Raw genomic sequence first — 22,396 nt, forward strand, 5'->3', positions numbered from 1 at the left:
CGCGGAGCCTGCATGCGCCCAAGCCACCGTGTGTCTCCCAGGAGAGACGCGTGGCTCAGGTGCGCTGCAGGCCCCGCGGTGAGCGCCACCTGGCATTTTGTCACCCCCCTCAGTGGTGACACCCGGGGCGGTCCATGTGAGAGACCCTTCGTTTCCCACCAAGAGCCCTCACTACTGTAAAACGTTTCCCCTGACTGTGTCTCTCCCTAGGTTTCACCGACGACTAAAATGAAACCTAAAATAATGTTATGAGAGATGTCCTCGGGGTACCTCAGTGCTCCACGTTCTTAAAATGAAACTCCTGCCACCTTGGGATCTCCCGCCCTGGGTTCCCAAACTGCTGCAGCTTGCCTTTCCTTCTGGCAACTGCGTGGCACCTTTGGCTTCACTGCCCAGTCCTCTGTGTGTTAGGAAAACAAGCCACCCGTCCCCACTCACTCAGGAAACCTTTAGTGCTTTTCCCCTCAACCACACCACTAGAGGTACTGACGCACTGCCAGAGTCCACGAACAATGAAAAACAAAATATGTTTATTGAGGTAACTTATATATCATGGATGTTAAGGTAGAATGCGGTTACAATGTTCTTCAACTAGGTACGTAAGCTTGGTTACAACATTAAACAGGATAAAAGTCTTTCCTTTCCTAACCTAAGCCTAACCTCCAACCCGCTCACCCTCAATCCCTGACCCACAACAACCGCCCAACTGTCATTCTCTCCCTTTTAAAAGGTAGAAAAGACCCGCCTCTGCGATTGAGCTGCCAGTCATCTAGAGTGGGTGTTAACTCTTCGAGTGCTGGGCACCTGCTCACACCCAGGCACAGGGTTGGTCCGTTACAGTCCACACCCACCACACCTGCCTTCCTCCGCCCCTGTCTGGACCTCCATCCAAGAACAAATAACAACACCCCTTTTCCTGTTTCAGTGGAGCGGGCAAAAGCAGCCGACGAAAGGCGGCGCTCCCTCGCCAGACAGGCCCGGGATGACTACAAGAGGCTGTCCTTGCAAGGCACCCGCAAAGGAAAAGTAGCGGGGGTTTCCGCGGTTTTTAAGACAGGGGAGCAGAAACGGCCGCTTCCTCCTCCTCCTCTGCCACCGAAACCTAAGCATCTCAGTGCCGGAATGGCCAACGGCAAACCAGACAGGTTAGTAACCCTGAAGGCTTTGACTAAGTCGGTTGGGGAGAACCTGTTGCCAGGGCCGTCTCATCCATAGGGGCTGGTGGCGCGGTGCACCAGGGCGCCGGGCCCCCCAGGGGCGCCCCGCGAGCCCGCCGGCATACCGGGCTCCCCCTCCCCAACCCGCCCCCACCTCCACGGGCAGGCGGGCTGCAAGCCGGCCGCCCTCGCCTCCCGGAGCCCCAGCTGGAGCGGCGTGGGGCTTTGCGCGCCCTTCCAGCACTCCAGCTGGGGCTCCGGGAGGTGAGGGCGGCCGGCTTGCAGTCCGCCCACCCCTCATCCCTCGTCCGCCGGCGCGCGAGCGCCCGCTCCAACGCCACGCCCCTCATCCCCCGCTCGCCCACCCTCCCTCCCAAGGGGCGGCCAGCGCGGGAGGGAGGCGGGCGGAGAGGCAGCAGGCCGGGGGCGCCGAGGGATCGCTGCACCATGGCGGCCGATCCCTCTAAGACGGCCCTGCCTGTTGCCCTCTGTGTGTTGCAACATCTCAAGCGGGCACGGGATCCCTGCTGCTGGTTGAGGAGGGGAAGGCCAAGGGAGAACTCAGAAAGGAAACCTCAATTGTTCTTCCTCCTGTTGATTCCTCTCCTCTTGACCACAGTGCACTCTGTATATATCTATATGGGTACTGAAACTGTTGAAATTGTGCAGTTAGCCTTTAAAATTCAATTCTGGGACATAGTTCAGCTACATTGGGCTTGAATGCACCTGAATGTGACTAGCTGAGGTGACTGATGCCTCTGGCCATCCAGGAGAAGTGTTTCTGTGCGGAAAAGGCCAATGGGAGTTATTTTGACACGGCCTGGCACACTTCCTAGAGTTATACAAAAAGCCACAGTAGGCCACATGAAGGAACAAACAGCTATGTTGGCAGAGGGCTGGTGATGAGTGGGCAGGCTGGGTTTTTCCTGGAGCACGCTTAAAGCACACAATATTTACGTGTTAATGACACACAACTAAATGCCTGTGAGACCTAACTGAATCCAATATATATTAAGGAAAATCAAAGCCAATAAAAAACCTTTGAAGGGAATGAGAATGTTTCTTACCTGAAGTAAATTGGGGGATGTGTTGAATAGTCTTTACTAACCTGCTGCCCTCCAAATGTTTTGGGGTATAGCTCCTGTCAATCCCAGCCAGAATGGGCACTCTTTGAATCTTTGGGCTTATTAGTGGTGGCCCCATACCTGCTGGAAATGCTGCCCTGACCCTCCTGGGCCTTATCTTTACCAGCACTCTCTAAGTGATCAACGCATGGAAGGGTGCAAGGAGAAGGGTCAACTCCCTTTGCTTGCCTCATCTTCTTATTGCTTGGCTGGAAAAAATAGATGGGTCCCAAATTAAAGAAAGGAACCAAGTGGTCATTGGTGGTGGTGAGAAGCCAGGAGAAAGTTTGGTTCAGCCCTTGTGACAAGACTCCTAGAAGGGCATCTGGCCCAAGTATCCTCCGAAACATCTATAGCGGGCACAGTTTATTCTAAATCATGATTTGCATTTTTGTAAAGGAGCTTATCTTTGCAATGGCACTGAACTTAAATCCAGTGCAAAGATCGTAATCTGCTCCCCACTTCTTTCTCTTTTCTTATTGCGACAACAGGAAGCAGGCAGTACAAAGGACTGTCTCCACTTTTACTCAGGAGGCCATCATTCGGTGGTTCAAGGAAGAGCAACAGCATCTCCGAGCTGGTTTTGAGAAATCCACGGGCCAGGTAGCACCTTGGTTCCATGGTGAGTTCCTGGTCTTCCTGCCTTTCAAAGGGAAGGGAGCCCAAGCTAAAGACCACAGTGTCAGGAATGAGCCAGCTCCAAGCAAAGATTTACAGCCAACTGCAGTAAGCAGCCAGGAACAGAGAGGCTCAGATGTTAGCCAGGTAGGGGAGAGCAGACAGCTGCAGACTTCGGCTCTACCTGAGCTTGACGAGCAGACTGATAAGACAGTAGCGGAGAGCAGGCTAGAACACAGTCAAAGCTCACAGGAAGCACAAGCAGGAGTGAATAGATCCAGAGACAGCCTCTCAGAACAACCAGAGGGTGGGGCTGATCCCCCTAAGCCCAAGGAGTCGGCGAATGGGAGGGCTGCTAGATTGGAAACAAAACAAGAGGCGTAAGAGTCATAAGTTAATATCTTCTGTAGCAGCCGGAAGGAGTCTTCAGAAGGGTCATCTTGAGTAATGATGCCAGAGGCTTTTCCAGAGTCGTCCAGAGCTGTCTGTTTGTTTTTGCAATAAATCCTCCTTTTTAATTACCTACGCTTACTGTGTTATCAAGCTGGGAACCTGGACTCCTGACACACTGCAAGATGGGGCATTTGTAGGTTTCTGGATACTATCATATGCTCAGCCTTTCTTAACCCTGTTGTCTCTCCCATGGCCTAAATGTAGGCTGTGAGCTCCTTGGGGTAGGCACATATTTTTCGCTTATATTACACCATAAATTAAGTACCCTGGACACTGCATCGATGAACGATCCCAGATAGCCTCTGCGAACCATTCACTCAGCTGACACACCTCTCGTGGGAATCATTCCCATGTATTCATTGGTTCATCAGGAAGTTAGGGTGCTCCCGCTTTCTGCATAAGAATTTTGGGATGGGAACAAATCCCATTAACAGTGTAGCCGCGTAACACATGGTGAACTAACAAAAAAAAAAGTGGGATTTCATTAAATATTCCTTGCTTTCATGTTTGGGTTCCAGAGATGACCAACCAGACTCAGCAGGGATCTTGGAAGTGGTCGAAATTATGAGTCAAGGGTTCGTGCCTGTCCAGCTTTATCGTAGTGGGAGATGGGAACAAGGTGTTCTCATCTTGGAAGCAGCAAAGCACTAATCCTATGGCACCCCATTTTGTTTTTCTGCCCAGCAGGTGTATTGACACACATAGCTTTGACTTAATCCAGCAGAGTTTAGGGAGGCCATGAAAGTGGTTTTTCAACAGTAGGTGCAGAGTTAAGCTGGGGAAAATGGTCTGATGGGATCTTGAGCCAGCCAGATCACTGAAGAGGCTGGGAGCTGGTCCACAATTAGAGAAGATTTGAGAGCATCATTCCAATGTGCAACATTGGACTCGTAATCTGGTGAACCGGGTTCAATTCCCTGCTCCTCCACATACAGTTGCTGGGTGAACTTGGGCCAGTCACACTTCTCTGAAGTCTCTCAGCCCCACTCACCTCACAGAGTGTTTGTTGTGGGGGAGGAAGGGAAAGGAGAATGTTAGCCGCTTTGAGACTCCTTCAGGTAGTGAAAAACGGGATATCAAATCCAAACTCTTCTTCTCTTCTTCTTCTTCTTCAACAAGCTAGCAAATAGTTTTCTCTTGCTTAGCTCTCGCCTTTCGTTTTTGGGGGCAGGCATCTTAACCACCAAGAAAGCAGAAGAACTTCTAAGCGGTTTGGCACCTGGGAGCTTCCTGATCCGGGTCAGTGAAAAGATCAAAGGCTACGTCCTCTCGTATTTGTCGGCCAAAGGCTGCAAGCACTTCCTGATAGACGCTTCCGGGGATTCGTACAGCTTCCTGGGTGTGGATCAGCAGCAGCATTCAACATTGGCTGACCTGGTCGATTACCACAAGGTGCGCCTCTCGTAATGCTCAACTCCCCCCCCCCACCGTCTCATTCTATGACTATGCTGAAGCTTCTTGGTGCACAAAATGTTGTTCTGCAGGAGTTAATGCAATGTTAGGTGCCCTGTGTTATCAGTTGGGATGCGGATGGCGCTGTGGTCTGAACCACTTTCGCCGATCGAAAGGTTGGCAGTTCGAATCCCCGCCATGGGGTGACCTCCCGTTGCTCAGTCCCAGCTCCTGCCAACCTAGCAGTTCGAAAGCACGTCAAAGTGCAAGTAGATGAATAGGTACCGCTCCAGCGGGAACATAAACAGCATTACGGGCGCTGCTCTGGTTTCGCCAGAAGTGGCTTAGTCATGCTGGTCACATGACCTGCAAAAACTGTCTGTGGACAAACACCGGCTCGGCCTGTAAAGTGAGATGAGTGCCGCAACCCCAGGGTGATCCGCGACTGGACTTAACGGTCAGGGGTCCCTTTACCTTTTTAAGTGTTATCGGAATGTAAGGACAAAGAACGATGCAACATTTTAAGGAGCTGGGCCCAGTCTGGGATTATCCTCACTGTTGTGAATACAGTGGAACCCCAGGTTATGCCCACGATCCGTTCCGGGTCGCCGTGTGTAACGCGGGCGTGCGTATCCTGAACGCACAAAAAAAAACCCAAAAAACCGGAAGTAGCACGATTTGAGCTCTTTGCGCATGTGCGAATTTCGCAGAAGCGTTCTGTGCATCCGGGGGTCGTGCGCGCTCCGGAAACGCTTCCGGGTTGCGGGCATTCTTAACTCAAACGTCCGCAACCCGGGGTGTGCGTAACCCGGGGTTCAACTGTACACTTATACCCTTTTCTGCTCCAGGGCTACTCTAGAGGAGAAAGACAAAGTGCCCTTGCCCTGCTTGTTGGCTTGCTCCCCCAGTACCCGTTGGTTGGCACTTTTGATGATATGGACGTACTGTATTATATTCCTCACCCTCCTTTCACTAGAACGGTTCTGCGACTGCTTTTTAAAATGTTTCCGAATTTATTATCTTTGGGGCAAGGTGAATGATGAAAACTGACAGAGAAGAATGTATGTGCACCCCTTTTATAGAAAACAATACCCACCCACCCCACCCCACAAAAGGGAGACGTAGATCTCCAGACACACAAAGGAAGAAAGCATGTCTGCTAGTTTATTCCATGATTTCACTCGCTGGAATGCAGATGTGGTTCTAAAAGTCTTATGTATATGTTGCCTTAAAGCTGAGCTCAAATCCACTGGGCGAAGAACCCGCCATGATTGCTGCTTGAAATCAGATTTATCTTTACCCCAAGCTATACTGATATCAACTGATGGTGCGCTCAGCTACCTTAAATGCTGCTCATCTGCCTGCTTTGATAACCAGCCTGGATAGCCCAGTTGGTTAGAGCATTGTGCTGATAATGACAAGGTTGCAGGTTTGATCCCGGTAAGGGGCAGCTATGTATTCCTGCATTGCAGGGGGTTGGACTAGATCAGGGGTCAGCAAACTTTTTTCCCAGGCCCACTGACCCTCAGACCTTGTTTTTTTTGGGGGGGGGGGGGGAATGAACCCCCCCAAAAGACTATTTTTTGGGGGGGATGAACGAATTCCTGTGCCCCACAAATAACCCAGAGATGCATTTTAAATAAAAGCACACGTTCTACTCATGTAAAAGCAAGCTGATTCCTGGACCGTCTGCAGGCCGGATTCAGAAGGTGATTGGGCTGGATCCGGCCCCCAGGCCTTAGTTTGCCTACCCATGGGCTAGATGATGCTCAGGGTCCCTTCTTCCAGCTCTAGGATTCTATGATTCTAAACTGACTGACCAGTTTCTAGTAGGAAATGAATGGCTGGTTGTGGGGGATTTTAGACCCCTGGAACCTAAATTTGTACTGGCTTTCTTCCTATTAGGAGGAGCCCATCACATCTTTTGGAAAGGAGATTCTGCGTTATCCCTGTGGCCAGCAAGGGGAGGAGCCAGACTACCTCGATCTTTTCGAGTGATGCCTGTCATTTCCATCCTCTACCATGTGAAGAACTTCTCTTGAATGGATAGGTGTGGAGCGGGCAGGAGTTGAGCCAGCTCCCTTCAGCTTTTACAACAACATCCTCGGAGATGGCGAAGTTATGGTGCGAGTACGTTTTGCTAACCGAGAAGTGAAATCTGGATAGCTGCCGGCAAGTGACGAGAAGATGCAAAGGAACAGGAAGCAGAACCGTAAAGAAAATAGCAAAAGAATATATCTATTTTGAAAGATAATTACAGCAATTAAAACTTTCCATAGACACTTTTGTCCAGGCTGAATCCTGCCCTTGTGTATTCCTGTTCAATCAGGTGACGTAGAACGTTTCCAAAGTGTAATTCACATTTCCTGTAAATGCTTGAAAAGGTTGTGTTATTAGCCAAAGGCCACAAATGCAGAAATAGGGCTGTCTTCAGAACGTTGATGCTCCCATTAGCCAGTGGCAAGTGAATGTGGACAAGAGCAGTAAGGCCACTGTTATCATCTTCAAACTGCCTCCATTTCCTGCGATCAGACCCCGGTGAAACCGTGTCCCTGGCTTATCCCCGTTTTGTCTTTGGAGTGAGTTGTTGGGGTTGGGGGTGCCTTTAAAACACATCCATGCAGGAGAGTTCTCCCAGTTTCAGCCCTCTCCAGAACTCGCTTAGAAGCTCAGTCTCTGCAGGTGGCAGATGCTAAGTGGAGCCCAGCGTGCACAAAGGAAAATTTGTCCCCATGCTACACTGCTACTGTCTTCCTTTCGTTACTCCACAGACATACTGACTGCTTCAGCACCCAATGCATTACAGACTGTTGCGGAGAAAATGATCAGCAATGGATGCTCATGATGGGGACTTTGAATGCTGACTCTGGGTATGAAAATAGGGGTGCTATTTTTTGCTAGTAGATGTTAGGAGAAATGTTGCGTTTTTTTAACCAAGCCTTCTTTCTGTAAAGGAATGGACTCATCCATTGCCTGAATCCCATTTTAATTGTGTTCTTCAATTCACTGTGGAGGGACACCCTTTATACACTCACGCTTCCCCTGTGCCTAGAAGGCAGGGGCTGAGTGGTTTTGCCTTTGCCCCACTCCTTCCCCCCAGAAAACCCATGGTTTAGCACTGAATTGGGGCGGGGGGAACAGAAAAGTGTGGTTGGGCCCCCATTGTGCCTTCATGATTTGTGCTCATGATGGGATTGGAGAGGTTGTACTTGATTCCACTTCCAATACCGTTTGTGCCTTCAAACGTTTCAGGGTGGTCACACTGCTTCCTTTCCAATCAATGCACGTCCTGTAACTTTCTCCCAAAGTCCTGTCACTTTTTTGTAACCAGAAATATTCCAGTTTATTCTTTGTCCTGTTTTGGTAGAGCTATAGTACAAAGAGTGCCCCTCCAGACAGCAGCACCATAGCTTTCCCTTATTTTTACGGGAAATTCCCTTATTGGGAAACAGCAGGGAGGGTTGACAGCTATGAGCAGCACTGCAATACCATTGAGGAAGCACTGCAGAACGACTAATAAAGTGGAATCATGTGTGGACAGTCCAGTATAAATCCATCACTAAATTATTGAGTCAATAACATGTTGCAGAACAAAAATACTGCTTGTCTGCAGGGGCCTGGAGTGAGAAACTCTGGATCAAGATTTGCCAAAATGAAAGGAAAAGTGAATGAAATTTTAAGAGAGACTATTTGCCTTCTACGTGCAGAATTTGGACAAGGCTCCACTATAGAGCCTTGCTTTTCAATTATCAGTATTATCTAATTGTTTGTACAGCTAGGTATGTCGGGAAATATATACCTTATATTTTCATCTGTGTCTGTATTTAAATGATGCTCTGTTTTAAAGGCTGGAACCTCAAACACGTAAGATTAAGAAGAAAGCAGAATCCAAGTCAGCAAATATTAATGTCAAATCATAGACAAAATCATTGTCCGTTAAATACATCTCTCCTTAATGTCTCCAAACTGTATGAGGTTCAGTGCAAGTCAGGACTGGTGCTTCTAGGTAAAAGGCCCTCTTGGCTTTACTTGCCAATCCACTTGACGACCTTATTCACAGAAACATTTTGCAATTCTGTTAAATTGTGCTCCATCTCAGCAGCTCTTTGCATGTTGAGTGTGCACTTGTTGTTGTTCAGTCGTTCAGTCGTGTCCGACTCTTCGTGACCCCATGGACCAGAGCACGCCAGAGCACGTGTGCACAAAGGGACACAAAACGCAAAGTGTCCTGTTAAGGACAAGCTAAGAATGATAACTGATAGCACTCAAGGACAAGTGACCGTATTATCTTTACTGACTCCACAGAAGTTCAGAAGATATGGCTTTGTGAGGCGTGTGGGTGGGTGTATATGAGAGAGAGAGAGAGAATGAATTGTGATAATGGTGTTGGCTTCCATATAGAGCTAATACATTCAGCTTTCATTGTTCGCTTTCTAGCTGCTCGGAGTCATTAGATAAACATCCCAGTTATGGTGTTTATCTAATTGGATCGGCGGCACACGTGGCCCAGATATGTGTGCGCATCCCCTATCTAGGGCCCCTGGTTACTCAGAACAACAGAGTCTAGGAAAAAAAACAACTGGATTGGGGCTATCATCAGTAACCTCATTTCAACACAGGTGGGTAGCCGTGTTGGTCTGCCATAGTCGAAACAAAATAGAAAATTCTTTCCAGTAGCACCTTAGAGACCAACTGAGTTTGTTCTTGGTATGAGCTTTCGTGTGCATGCACACTTCTTCAGATACACTGGTGACTTCTGTTTCAGTGTATCTGAAGAAGTGTGCATGCACACGAAAGCTCATACCAAGAACAAACTCAGTTGGTCTCTAAGGTGCTACTGGAAAGAATTTTCTATCTCATTTCAACATTACAGGCACCTCTGGCCTCCACTCCGTAAAGATCTACCTGGGATTTCATTCAATCCCAAGTTTAGGGTCACCTTGCCACCCATTTGATAAAATGTAAAGCGTTGTGTGAAGTTGGGAAACCATATTGTCTGTCCTTCAGATATCAAACCGTTGTGGGGGGAAGCTATTCTCCAGGCCACAATGGCATCACCCATTGTGTTATCAAAAGCCCCACAAGCAATAACCAAGAGAAGCATTTCATCTCCTGCGAGTGTGGTTTTGGGAACACCCTTCTGAGTCAGATTTTGAGGTTCTTGGTTTTTTTATCTCCGAAGTACCGGTAAGTTCTTTGGCTTCAAGACTTCCTATGGCTTGCTTTCTGCTTGCGCCGATGAGCCTCGATCTCCCTCCTGAAGAACAACATCCCCATCTGGCCATGAGAGGCTTCGTTCATGGCCTTGGACTGAATGCACATTTTGTACTGCTCCGGGGTCAGCTCGTCCAGGCAGTGCTTTTCATGCCAGAGGTGGAAGAGGCCCCGGACAGGCGTCCTGACCACAATGAGGTTGCTGTGGAGGTATTTGCGGTACAGGTGTACATCTTCTCCTCCCCACCCTTTTATGTCGAGATCAAATCCTCCTAAGAAAGAAAAGAAAAAAGGTTTCATGCGATTGTGGTACAAGGAGAGAGACTTGTGGGCCCAGGAGCTGGTGGGAAAGACTTTCAAGAGGGTTGCCACTAAGAGAAATCAACTGCGCTGACCGTCAATGCATTTCTTTACTCGCAGAGTCTTTTTGACCAGATCAGGGTATGACTCAATTAATTTCTGGTATTTTAAAATATATTCCCCAAAATGGCTTGGGAACCTTAAAGGTCCAGAGAAGAGGCTTGATTTTGTGCCCCACATAAAGGTAGCATCCAATTTGGCATGGTGGGAACCAGCCTTGATCGGATTTAATATCTAAATTAATACTGATTTGATTTGATTTCATTTCTTACCAATGTTGATATAATCAGAGCGGTATTGGCAAGTCATTCCAAAACCAAAGTCTCTCCAAAACCCAGTCTCCTTTTTTATAACCTGGAAGAAAGAAAGGTGCGTTTATCTGTGTACGTGTGCGTGCATATTTCACATAAAGATCATTTCTCCCTGTGTGGAGGCTGCTTCCAGCTGCAGTCAGTTAACACTCCCTTATCTCTCACCTTTGCTCATATCTAAGAGCTACATCGCACATGTTAGAAACAGATACACAATAAGGACTTAGCATGTCTTCAGCTGGTCCACCTAGAATCATAGAATCACAGAGTTGGAAGAGACCACAAGGGCCATCCAGTCCAACCCCCTGCCAAGCAGGAAACACCAGTGAGGTCCCTACACAGTATTGTTTTTAGCTATATCCATACCAATTAAATCTGCCGCTGGATCCCTCCTTGAAACTCGCATGCTGCTATCTATATATATAAAATCGTTCAAGTTGGATGTTTGTTAACGATCGCCTTTCTCCATAACCCCTTGATCGATTCCATTCAAATTTGGACACAACATTCCATGGCCATATGGGAGTGATCATATGTACTTACATTATACAAATGCAACACCTTTCCCAGGTAAAAATGTGATTTTGTGCAAAAAAGCGCCCTCCAGTGGACCTTAAACAGCATAGCACACCACACCCGTTTCCAACCCCTCCTCCTCCTCTCCTGACATCACTGCCACCATCCAATCAACAGGCAGACCCGCTGCAAACGCTGCTGCTGCCTCTGCCGGCGGGTATAGAGCCACGATGGGTGGAATCGCCATTTTCGCGGTTTGCGGCGCTGCCTCAACCGGGTGTAGAGAGAGGCTGGACAACAACGCCGCTACTCATATTTGGGGCCTCACCTCGCCCGGCTGCAGAGCGAGGACGCCTGAAAATGCTAATTGCTCCGCCAGCATGGTATAGTGGTTAAGAGCGGTAGACTTGTAATCTGGTGAACCGGGTTCATGTCTCCGCTCCTCCACATGCAGCTGCTGGGTGACCTTGGGCTAGTCACACTTCTCTGAAGTCTCTCAGCCCCACTCACCTCACAGAGTGTTTGTTGTGGGGGAGGAAGGGGAAGGAGAATGTTAGCCGCTTTGAGACTCCTTCGGGTAGTGATAAAGTGGGATATCAAATCCAAACTCTTCTTCTTCTTCTTCCTCCTCCTCCTCCTCCTCCAAGTTTCTGAAGCCGCCTCCAACGGCTGCAGAGCCAGACCGCGTCTGACATTTGCAGGACTGTCCAGACCGGCTGGAAAGCCAGGCCGGCCTCAAAGACCAAGTTTGCCCTCGGTGGGTTTCAGATGCCGCCTCCAGCAGCTGCAGAGCGAAGCCGCGCCATAGCCACGCCGGCCGGAAACGTCCCGTCCCCCATTTGCGGGGGTGGCCAGACCGGCTGGAAAGCCAAGCTGCCCACAAACATCGTGTTTGCCTTTTGTGAGAGGCAGCAGCTATAGAGTGAAGCCGCGGGAGAGCCATACTCTATCTTACTTTTCCATTTCACCAAATCAGCCACAGCAAGGCGTGGCCGGGTCAGCTAGTAGACTTAGATATTAAAAAGTAGACTGACACTTCCATCATCTGGAGACAAGGCTTGTTAGTGATGCTTGAAATCATGGAGAAATCCAGGTTTGGGCAGCAGCCACCAGCACCACCAAACAAAGTGGTAGCAAAGACTCCTGGACTCTTGACTTTTATTTTGTATGAAAAATTGTGGGCTTGTGGAGTTTTAAAACATTTTTTTTAATTTGCCCTGCTAATACAAATCATAGAATCATAGAATCCTAGAGTTGGAAGAGACCACAAGGGCCATCCAGTCCAACCCCCTGCCAAGCAGGAAACACCATCAAAGCATTCCTGACAGATGGCTGTCAAGCCTCCGCTTAAAGACCTCCAAAGAAGGAGACTCCACCACACTCCTTGGTAGAAAATTCCACTGCCGAACAGCTCTCACTGTCAGGAAGTTCTTCCTAATGTTTAGGTGGAATCTTCTTTCTTGTAGTTTGAATCCATTGCCCCGTGTCCACTTCTCTGGAGCAGCAGAAAACAACCTGTCTCCCTCCTCTATATGACATCCTTTTATATATTTGAACATGGCTATCATATCACCCCTTAACCTTCTCTTCTCCAGGCTAAACATACCCAGCATCCTAAGCCGTTCCTCATAAGGCATCGTTTCCAGGCCTTTGACCATTTTGGTTGCCCTCTTCTGGACACGTTCCAGCTTGTCAGTATCCTTCTTGAACTGTGGTGCCCAGAACTGGACACAGTATTCCAGGTGAGGTCTGACCAGAGCAGAATATAGTGGTACTATTACCTCCCTTGATCTAGACGCTATACTCCTATTGATGCAGCCCAGAATTGCATTGGCTTTTTTATTGTTGTTATCCCCACACCGCAGCCTGGGGAGGCTACAGAGAAATAATGTCTCATGATAGCCCTGGAATGTAATAGTCCATTGTTCATATTTTTGCTGGTTTAAGACAAGCTGAGGTTTGGGATTTGAATACTAAGGCTGCTTTGAGATGGCATCATTAATGTGTGTCCATCCTGATTTGTTTTCAGGGAGATTAGATGTTGTTGCCTCTTTAATGAGCATTTGTTCTGATTTATCTGGGGGAGTTAAGCTGTTGGTGCATTGAAGCGAGCCTTGTCCCAGACAAGCATTTCCGCATCACACCCCCTTATCGCAAAAAGTCCAGGTTTTTTTTGGGGGGGAGGGGAGCCAGTTTGCTGCACAAGAGCTCCCAATGAACTATAACTGCACAACACGAATTTGCTGGTGATCGAATCTCACCTGAAAATAGAGACGAGTCCGAAAGTTCCCTTCCAGCCCTTTCGCAGCATATTCATAAATCACAGTCCTAAGCTCCTTTGCCTTCTAATTGGTGCATCACAATTTTTAAAAGATTTTGAGCTGAAACGGTCCCATATTTTAGGCGGGATAACATTTGAGTGCACCTTTTTTAAAAAGTATATATGGATTTAAAACGTCATTTAAAGCCATTTAACCCATTTACTTACCAACTGCTGTTGTACAGGTGGAATGGAATCGTGGTGTCCATAAATTAAGCCTGGGTTATACTGGCTGAAAAGAACTGGGTAAAACACCTTCTTCCCTAAAAATGAGAGTGTGTTGGGGAAAAGAACTGGGTTATTTGTGCTACGTTTGCATATATATATATATATTATTCTGGAATGTGTTGACTTTTCTGTTCACAGCCCTAGATTTAAGTGCCCTTGGGTTAGCATCCTTTTGTAGAAAAAAGAATCCAACTTTTTGGAGTTGCTTTGTTCTGTTGATTAATGTGGATATCGTTTTGATAGCAACTTTGCTGCCGAGTACAAGGGATCAAAACTAACCTGCCCTTGTGTCACAGGGGCTCTAACCTGGGCTCATCCAAACTTCCATTTGTGGGATGTGAAACACATAGCAGTCAAGTACAATGTTCCTAGAATGGACATGCTAGGAAATGCTTTGTACTAGCCAGGAGAAAACTTCCTGTTTCCTCCTGAGCTGGGACAGAACTTCCTGTGCATGTGACTAGAGGGGGTGTGGCCTAATCTGGGGAAGAGGGGCACACCATTTCTTTTGCTCCTCTCTTCTCCATTTTGTTTTTCTCTATGAGTGAGCAGAAGTGACTGCCTGTCTGCAGTCACTTGGGACTAACTCCCTTATGGGATAGTTCCACATGTATATATACTTTTGTAACCTAAGTCTGCCTTCAGGGATCCAACTGTGAACTGAATGAATGTGAGTAAACTACTTTTATATTCACTTCAATAAGATTGCCGTCTCTATTCTTTTTAGGAGGGACAAGAAGGGGTCTTACCAGGAATCCTATAGACAGAGGTTCAGACGAACCTGCAACAAGCAAACCCCTGTGCATTTAAAGGAGACTGTTTAAACCAGGGGTCAGCAAACTTTTCCAGCTGGGGGCCAGTCCACTGTCCCTCAGACCTTGTGGGGGGCCGGACTATATTTTGGGAAAAAAAATATGAACGAATATGCCCCACAAATAACACAGAGATGCATTTTAAATAAAAGCACACATTCTACTCATGTAAAAACACCAGGCAGGCCCCACAAATAACTCAGAGATGCATTTTAAATAAAAGGACACATTCTTTTCATGTAAAAACATGCTGATTCCCGGACCGTCTGCGGGCCGGATTGAGAACGCGATTGGGCTGCATCCAGCCCCCGGGCCTTAGTTTGGGGACCGCTCATTTAAACTCTGCTAAGACATAGAACTTGCTAATGCAAGTTAGGAAGGATATCATTAAACAATATATCCTCTCCTGCCTCCCTGAACATTCCCACACCATTTGCCACACCACTTTCTCCTAAGGAAGCCTGTGGTTTAGTGCTGAATTTTTTTTGGGGGGGGGCAGTCGGATTTCCTGCTGATTGCAGTTTGTTCCAATTTAGCACTAAGGAGTGGGTTTTCCAGGGGAAAGCAGTGGGGCAAAGGCAAAACCACTTGACCCATGCCTAGGAAACATGGGACAAGCGTAAAATCACTTGGATCCATGCTTTCTAGTCATGGGACAAGCATGGATGAGCGCTCTATGTTGGCGAAACAGACCAAGGGTCTAAATCTAAGGACAGCTATACCTGGTTGTGTGTTCAGTCTACATGTGTTGAGGAATTCTGCTGTGAAGTATATATCTACGTCACAGAAGAAGAGGACAACGTTGCTTCCTTTCCAAAACCGCGCACCCACGTCCAGGCCTTTCCCTCTTGAGAACTCTTCGTTCAGCTGGATGAAGGTATAATTCTTGAAGTTGGCTGATCTATGTAAGGAAGAATGGCAACATAAGCATTATTTGGCCTCTTTTGTCTTTAGGAAAACAACTAAAGAGTTAAAGTAAACAACAACAATAACAACAACAACAACGTTCCCCCCAAATAGGGGAAAGATCTAGGAATTAATATACAGGAGTACACCTAGAACTGAATAGGGAATAAAATATGTAAAACTCTGATATCAGTAAATTTGATACATAATTTTTTAAGATGGGGTATTTATTGTATTTAATCAGCCACAAATTGAAGCACTTATAAAGGATGCTGGAGAATATGGGGCAATTAAGTGAAGAGCTTTTGGTAATGTCCTCATGTTTCTAAAATGGTGCATAATTCTGGGCAATATTCAGGAAGTCGTGGAGATCCAATAATCATTGCTACGTAAGCATATCTTACAACTATAATAATGTGAGAGAAAACATAACAAGATATTTAAATATTTTTTTGTTAAGTTTAATGTAATAATGTGATCTGGACAGTACTTTCTGCTGAAAAGACAATATAATGTCTTTTTTGCATTACTAAATAATATATTGGGGAAATAAAAGGAACCAAAAAGCACAGAAGAGGAATGAGTTGAGCACTGAACAGGAGCGCTCGTCGCAAGTGAAGAAATAAGAGAGTGTTGTGGCGCCTTAATGACAAACAGATTTGTTGTGGCGGCTGCTGGAATGGCTTTGAGTCCTGAATGCTAAGTTGGCTGAGCTGGATTTTGCTGGTTTCCGGCCTTGATGAGAGACCACATCGCAAAAATGTGCTTTGGGAAATATATTAAGAGTATTTCTTGAAATTAAAACTTTTCTAGACTGCCCTACATATCAGTCTCGAGCTGGTGAGCAACATTCTTAAAATACATACCGGACACCAGCATCACAAAAGACTGAAAGCAGCTGGTAAATCAGGGCAGCGTTAAGGAGTATAGTATCTTGCCGGAGTGACGCACAAGCCAAGGCTTGAGAGCACAAATGTGTTTTTAGTAGACACTGAAGCATCAGTTGGCACTTGCTCAAGCTCAGAGGGAAATGGTTCCACTCCCTCTGTTCGCCACTACAGTCATACCTCGGAAGTGGAATGGAATCTGTCCCATTTGACTTCCAAAACGTTTGAAAACCAAATCATGTCTTCTGATTGGCTGCAGGAAGCTCCTGCAGCCAATCAGAAGCCGCGGAAGCCCCGTCGGATGTTTGGGTTCCAAAAGAACACCCTCAAACCGGAACAATCACTTCTGGGTTTGTGGTGTTTGGGAGCCAAAATGTCTGAGTTCCAGGGCATTCGGAAACCAAGTGTCAGGAAAGCCCCCTCCCCACTGCAGCCGGCGTCACAGGAGCATTTATAGTACAGGGATCCACGTCCGCTGTTTACGAGCTCCTCTTCCCCCTCTTCCAGTGGGAGCTTGCATCCTTCGCATTCCTCAGGCGGGGACAGAGAGGGGGAGATAGGAAGGCGATGCAGGGGCTTAGAAGGGGTCGGAGAGCCTCAACAACACAGGGAAAGCAGAGATAGAGGTCAGGTTCCCACGCTACGTGGTCGGTCACAGGAGGGAAGAAGCAGGGGTTTCAGGGTTCCGAGGCTTTTCTGCTGGAAGAGAAACCGAAAGAGTTCATTCCTGGACACTGCTGAGCATTGAGAGGACGCTTGAGACTTTGCTTTGCTGTATATAGCTTGCACAATAAAGAACTTAGTTTTTAGAATTTCTTTGCCTTGGACTGTTACTCATGAGCAACCACTAAGCGTTCTTACACCAAGGTATGACTGTATTCAGTGGCGGAGCGGAGCACCCCGGGTGCCATCTTTGAGGGGGTGACAAGAACGCACCCCATAGGGGGCTTACTCCGCCACCATCACGCCACCCCAGCCGCATGCAGAGGATCCTCTGCTTGAGGTTGCACCCTCCTCTGCCGTCTGTATGACGCTCAAGCAGTGCCGTCAGCAAACCACCCGGGGGCGCATGCACCATATGGACGGCGCATGCGCGGCGCTGTTCAAGCTCCATACAGAGGCCGCAGGATCCTGCTGCCACCACTGCAGCCGGCAGTGGAGAATCCTGCCGCCCCTGACTGTATTCACAATTCCACATGCCAGAAGGGCCAGCTACATTTGACAGATCTTGCAGGATGGGTGGTGCAGGACAAACTCTGAAACGAGTTTATCTAGGGGATAGTAATAATAATAATATCAACTGGAATTTCTCTTCCTAACAGGGAGCTGAGTTTGATCCAAGTATCCAGCTGACCATCTTTCAGGTCTAGAAAGGTTTTTGCCACTTCCAGCTTTTGAGGCTCCTGAGCTACTGCCGTTAGAGCAGGTATAATTATTTTACTGACATTTATTAGTATTTCTAACTCCTTCATACGACAGAAACTAAAGCAGTTAACAAAACAAAATCTTTTTTAAAACTCTTTTGCCAAATCGCATCTTTTAGTTGCTTAAAGCGGCAGCTCAAAGCTGACAGTGTGTGTCACATTTTAGTCTGAGAAGCATTAAAAAGAACTGTGGAACTTACAAATGCCAAAAAAAAACAAGTGTCTAAATCTGAGGCCCCATTTGAGCTTGGAGCCAAGGCCGATAGGCTCTCCTGCTCCCTCCCACTCTGTCCGGCCCAGGTACCCAGTTTCAGAAACTATTGTTACGAGTAACATGTGATGAGATGGGCCTCTGAGCATGTAGACACACAAAAGTGGTTTCCTCTTTCCAATGAGAAACCACAGCCAGGTCATACAACATTGCTGGTACAAAACAGGGATTCCATCCCAAACCAAAACATGGCCTAACCACCAATGAGATGAGTATGCCCTTTGATTTCCGATGAAAGAACGGCATCCGTGGTCGTACTCACCTGGATGTGTTTTCAAGGATTCCTTTGACCTCGCTCATTTGTTCTTTCCCAAAGTAAACGATAGTGAGGTGAACTCTCCTGTCCTGCTCTATGCCCATTTCCCTGGAACAGAAGTAAATGCGTAAGTTTCCTTCCTTCCATTATGCATGATCTGGCCACAGTGACACACACCTTAGTTCTGCTAATGGTTTTGTGTGGTTTTCATAGTTTCAGCTTGACTATGTGATATCATGTGTTATATGATGGGGGGGGGTAGAAAGGCAGGGACGCTCTGTGTGCATTTATGTGCATGCACCTCCCCGTATGTTGTTGTTGTTGTTCATTCGTTCAGTCGTGTCCGACTCTTCGTGACCCCATGGACCAGAGCACGCCAGGCACGCCTATCCTCCACTGCCTCCCGCAGTTTGGCCAAACTCATGCCAGTCGCTTCGAGAACACTGTCCAACCATCTCATCCTCTGTCGTCCCCTTCTCCTTGTGCCCTCCATCTTTCCCAACATCAGGGTCTTTTCTAGGGAGTCTTCTCTTCTCATGAGGTGGCCAAAGTACTGGAGCCTCAACTTCAGGATCTGTCCTTCTAGTGAGCACTCGGGCTGATTTCTTTGAGAATGGATAGGTTTGATCTTCTTGCAGTCCATGGGACTCTCAAGAGTCTCCTCCAGCACCATAATTCAAAAGCATCAATTCTTCGGCGATCAGCCTTCTTTATGGTCCAGCTCTCAGTTCCGTACATTACAGTTAAAACTGGATTTTGGGTCTCTGGCTTTTCCGTAGTAGCTGGAGAGAGCCTAGAGACCCCACCTGGTTTGCTCTGTTTTCATCCTGTACAAAGTTTCGGCCGTGAGATGCCAAGGAATGAAACCGGGGGCCTTTGGCATGAAAAGCATGTACGGTCAAACCTCGCTTGTCGAACGTAAACCGAGGTGCAGCTTCCGATTGGCTGCAGGAGCTTCCTGTACTCAAGAGGGAGCAGTGTTGGACGTTCGGCTTCCGAAAAACGTTCGAAAACCGGAAACTTGCTTCTGGGTTTTCAGCATTCGGGAGCCAAAAACAGGGGCGTAGGAAGTGGGGGTGCGGTCCGCCCCGGGCGTCATCCCTGAGGGGGTGACAAAATGGCAGGCCATGGGGGCAGCACTTACCGCGGGGCCTGGCCTGCAGCGTGCCCGAGCCACGCGTCTCTCCTGGGAGTGATGTGGTAGCTCGGGGCCCCGCACTGCCCAAAATGGCAGCGTGGGGCTTGCGTCTGCCAGGCAGACTGTGGGCAGCTCGCTGCACCGCCACTGGGTGCCAGAGCAGCTAGCTACACCCCTGGCCGAAACATTCTAAAATGGAGGCATTCAGAGACTGAGGTTTGACTGTACTCTTCCGCTGAGCTAGGGGATAAGGTAAGGTTAGCAGACATCCCCGTTTCCTGGGGACAGTCCCCAGATTTATAAATCAGTCCCCATGCAAAATCCTATGATTCCTATTGAAGTTGAAAAGTGTCTCCAGATTCATTGGGGGAAAAATCTGGTAACCTTTGGCCACAACAAAGAAATTTTGTGCATGGTTTGCCTACCTGCCCCCCTCGCACTTTGATGCCCCGGCATCTTATCTGCATAATTTAAATATCCCAAAGTATGGACGTGCTTTTACGTTGGCAAGATTGGACGTACTACCCTCTGCCGTGCTCGAAGGCCGATATCAGAAACTCCCCAGGGAGAAACGACTCTGCCCGTGTGGAGACGGAAACTTGGAGACAGCGTCACATGTTCTTCTGACCTGCCCCCTGTACAAAGACCTGAGGAGCGAGATTATTACTCCCCTCCTGCTTTGCGTCCCAGGTTGCTCATCAGCGGCCGCAATGTTTTACTTGTTAGCGGACCAGAACATCCAGACAACAGAGAAGGTCGCCAGATTCATTGAGAGGGCAATGAGACTAAGGGCCTCAATTTGAAAGACAACTCGGCATATATGACTAGCCCATGCACCTGAGGTCTATATTTGTCTCGATCGGCTTATCTATATAGCTCTGAGGAACGAGAGTATCGTACCATCTTTATTGACTATTTCAGGCCGCCAAATTGTCTACCTCATTGTCTACCTTATTTCTAGCAGGAACAGAAACGATAACAGAGAAAATCGTTTGACTCTCTGAGAACAAGGTCACTATTTGAATGGCCTTTTAGCCTGGGGGTTTCATATGATTTATCAGTATATTTATATATTTGTGTACTTGACTGGTCTTTCTCCAGTATTTTTTATCTGTTTTATCTGTATTCTTAGTCGCAATGGCCTGTTGGCTACGTGAATAAAGCTTGATTTGATTTGATTTGAACCTTAGGATAAGGGTAAGGTAAAATCTGAAAGAAACTTAATAAAATCGTAAATAATTAAAGCGAAACAAAATATGCAGCCTTGCCTGTGCTCATGCTCTGCTTCCATATTTGTAAGAAAAGGCATTATTTACCAAAGAAGAAGTATTGGGGCTTGGCTGTGGGGAGGCAGTGAGAGCATGCAACTTTACTAACCTGAAATTCTGCATAAATTGCCGGAACTTGCTGGCTCTTTTAGCCAGCGGGACTATGACATTGATAAGGGTGTCAGCCATATTGAGGTTTTCGTTCTTAACTTTCATGATGGGGCCAAACGGTCTGAATAGGACAATTCGCTCGAATTCATATGCTTTGCCTCCCTTGAATATCAATTCGTACAGGGTGCCTTTATCTCTTTCCGTCCTGCGAAGGCCTGTCAGGAAAACAAAAGGGGAAAGCAGCAGTTAGCAAGCAATTTCAGAAGCGAGTGCAGATTTATACTTTGTGAGGAGAAAATGCAGCACTTGGGGCTTGCTGCAAGTCTAACTTTGTATTCCCTTGGTTTTATAGGCAAGGTTTTCACCTCGTTCTCAACTTGAAGTTATTTCCTTTTAAATTTTGTTTTCTTGCGAATCTCCTAGGAAGATGGGCTGAAGTTCAAGCCACTGAGAATGTGGAAAAATATAATCTGAAGAAGTATCTGAAGACGTGTGCATGCACACGAAAGCTCATACCAAGAACAAACTTAGTTGGTCTCTAAGGTGCTACTGGAAAGAATTTTTTATTTTGTTTTGACTGTGGCAGACCAACACGGCTACCCACCTGTAACTTGAAAAATATAACGTTTAAGGGAAGAGTTAAGCAAAGTTCTGTTTTGGTTTTTCAGGTACTCTTCTCTTCAGCCCCAACAGCCGTTTCCTATTTCATTTGAGTCACATAAAGTAGGGCAGTTAATTAAGAGAGAAATTGGCTGGTTGTTAAATACTAGCTGACCCGGCCGCGCCCTGCTGCGGCTGATTTTGTGTAACGGAAGGGCTTCTGTCGGCTCCCCGTCCTCGGCTCCTCCTGCATGAGAAGCGGCCGCGCCTCAGCCCCCCTGTGTGGGAATGGGGAGAGCTCCGTAGGGGAGGCGGAGAGCCTGGACTCCGCATGGGGAGGTGTGTGGGGAGGAGAAGGGGAAGCGGCTTCTGCCTCCGCCGCCCATTGGGCCTATCCTGCCCCCTCAGCCCGGCCCCCCACCGGATCCGGCCCCTTTCCGCCCCTCCAGCCCAGCGACGGAGGTTTTTTTGTCCGCGCACTTTGCGCAGGTCCTGTGACACTGCTTTCTATTGGATGGTGTTGGAGTCTTCAGTGCTTTTGCTGGTGACGTATAATAGGGTCGCCATTTTTTTTTTGGCATTTATTCTTTATAGCCATGCTCAAATATATCAAAGGATGTCATGTAGAGGAGGGTGAAAGGCTGCTCCAGAGAAGCGGACGCGGGGCAATGGATTCAAACTACAAGAAAGAAGATTCCACCTAAACATTAGGAAGAACTTCCTGACAGAAAACTTGTGGGCTTATAGCCGAATAAAGTATTATCTATCTATCTTCCTGACAGTAAGAGCTGTTCGGCAGTGGAATTTGCTGCCAAGGAGTGTGGTGGAGTCTCCTTCTTTGGAGGTCTTTAAGCGGAGGCTTGACAGCCATCTGTCAGGAATGCTTTGATGGTGTTTCCTGCTTGGCAGTGTGTTGGACTGGATGGCCCTTGTGGTCTCTTCCAAGTCTATGATTCTATGATTCTATGATTTTAGGTATGTCAGGTGTGGTTTTTTTTTGTTGTTTTTTTTTGAAATTTAATTATCCCAT

General features: G+C 47.5%; 2 protein-coding genes across 2 annotated transcripts in view; one reads left to right on the forward strand and one right to left on the reverse strand.

Annotated features, from left to right (window-relative positions):
* Positions 1-7,785, forward strand: part of SH2D4A (SH2 domain containing 4A) — a 30,244-nt gene extending 22,459 nt beyond the window's left edge. Inside the window, exons 6-9 of the mRNA XM_033170610.1 lie at positions 926-1,145; positions 2,773-2,903; positions 4,524-4,744; positions 6,650-7,785. Coding sequence (XP_033026501.1) covers positions 926-1,145; positions 2,773-2,903; positions 4,524-4,744; positions 6,650-6,742 — 665 coding nt within the window. The 3' untranslated portion in view covers positions 6,743-7,785. The remainder of the gene's footprint in view (positions 1-925; positions 1,146-2,772; positions 2,904-4,523; positions 4,745-6,649) is intronic.
* Positions 7,786-9,813: 2,028 nt separating this feature from the next.
* CSGALNACT1 (chondroitin sulfate N-acetylgalactosaminyltransferase 1) overlaps positions 9,814-22,396 on the reverse strand; it is a 30,055-nt gene continuing 17,472 nt past the window's right edge. The window contains exons 3-8 of the mRNA XM_033170838.1: positions 20,765-20,981; positions 18,256-18,357; positions 15,228-15,406; positions 13,634-13,728; positions 10,591-10,672; positions 9,814-10,230 (exon numbers count right to left, since the gene is read on the reverse strand). Of these exons, the coding sequence (XP_033026729.1) occupies positions 9,947-10,230; positions 10,591-10,672; positions 13,634-13,728; positions 15,228-15,406; positions 18,256-18,357; positions 20,765-20,981 (959 nt within the window). The 3' untranslated portion in view covers positions 9,814-9,946. The remainder of the gene's footprint in view (positions 10,231-10,590; positions 10,673-13,633; positions 13,729-15,227; positions 15,407-18,255; positions 18,358-20,764; positions 20,982-22,396) is intronic.

Source organism: Lacerta agilis, chromosome 14 (assembly GCF_009819535.1).
Source record: "Lacerta agilis isolate rLacAgi1 chromosome 14, rLacAgi1.pri, whole genome shotgun sequence".
Taxonomy (NCBI): domain Eukaryota; kingdom Metazoa; phylum Chordata; class Lepidosauria; order Squamata; family Lacertidae; genus Lacerta; species Lacerta agilis.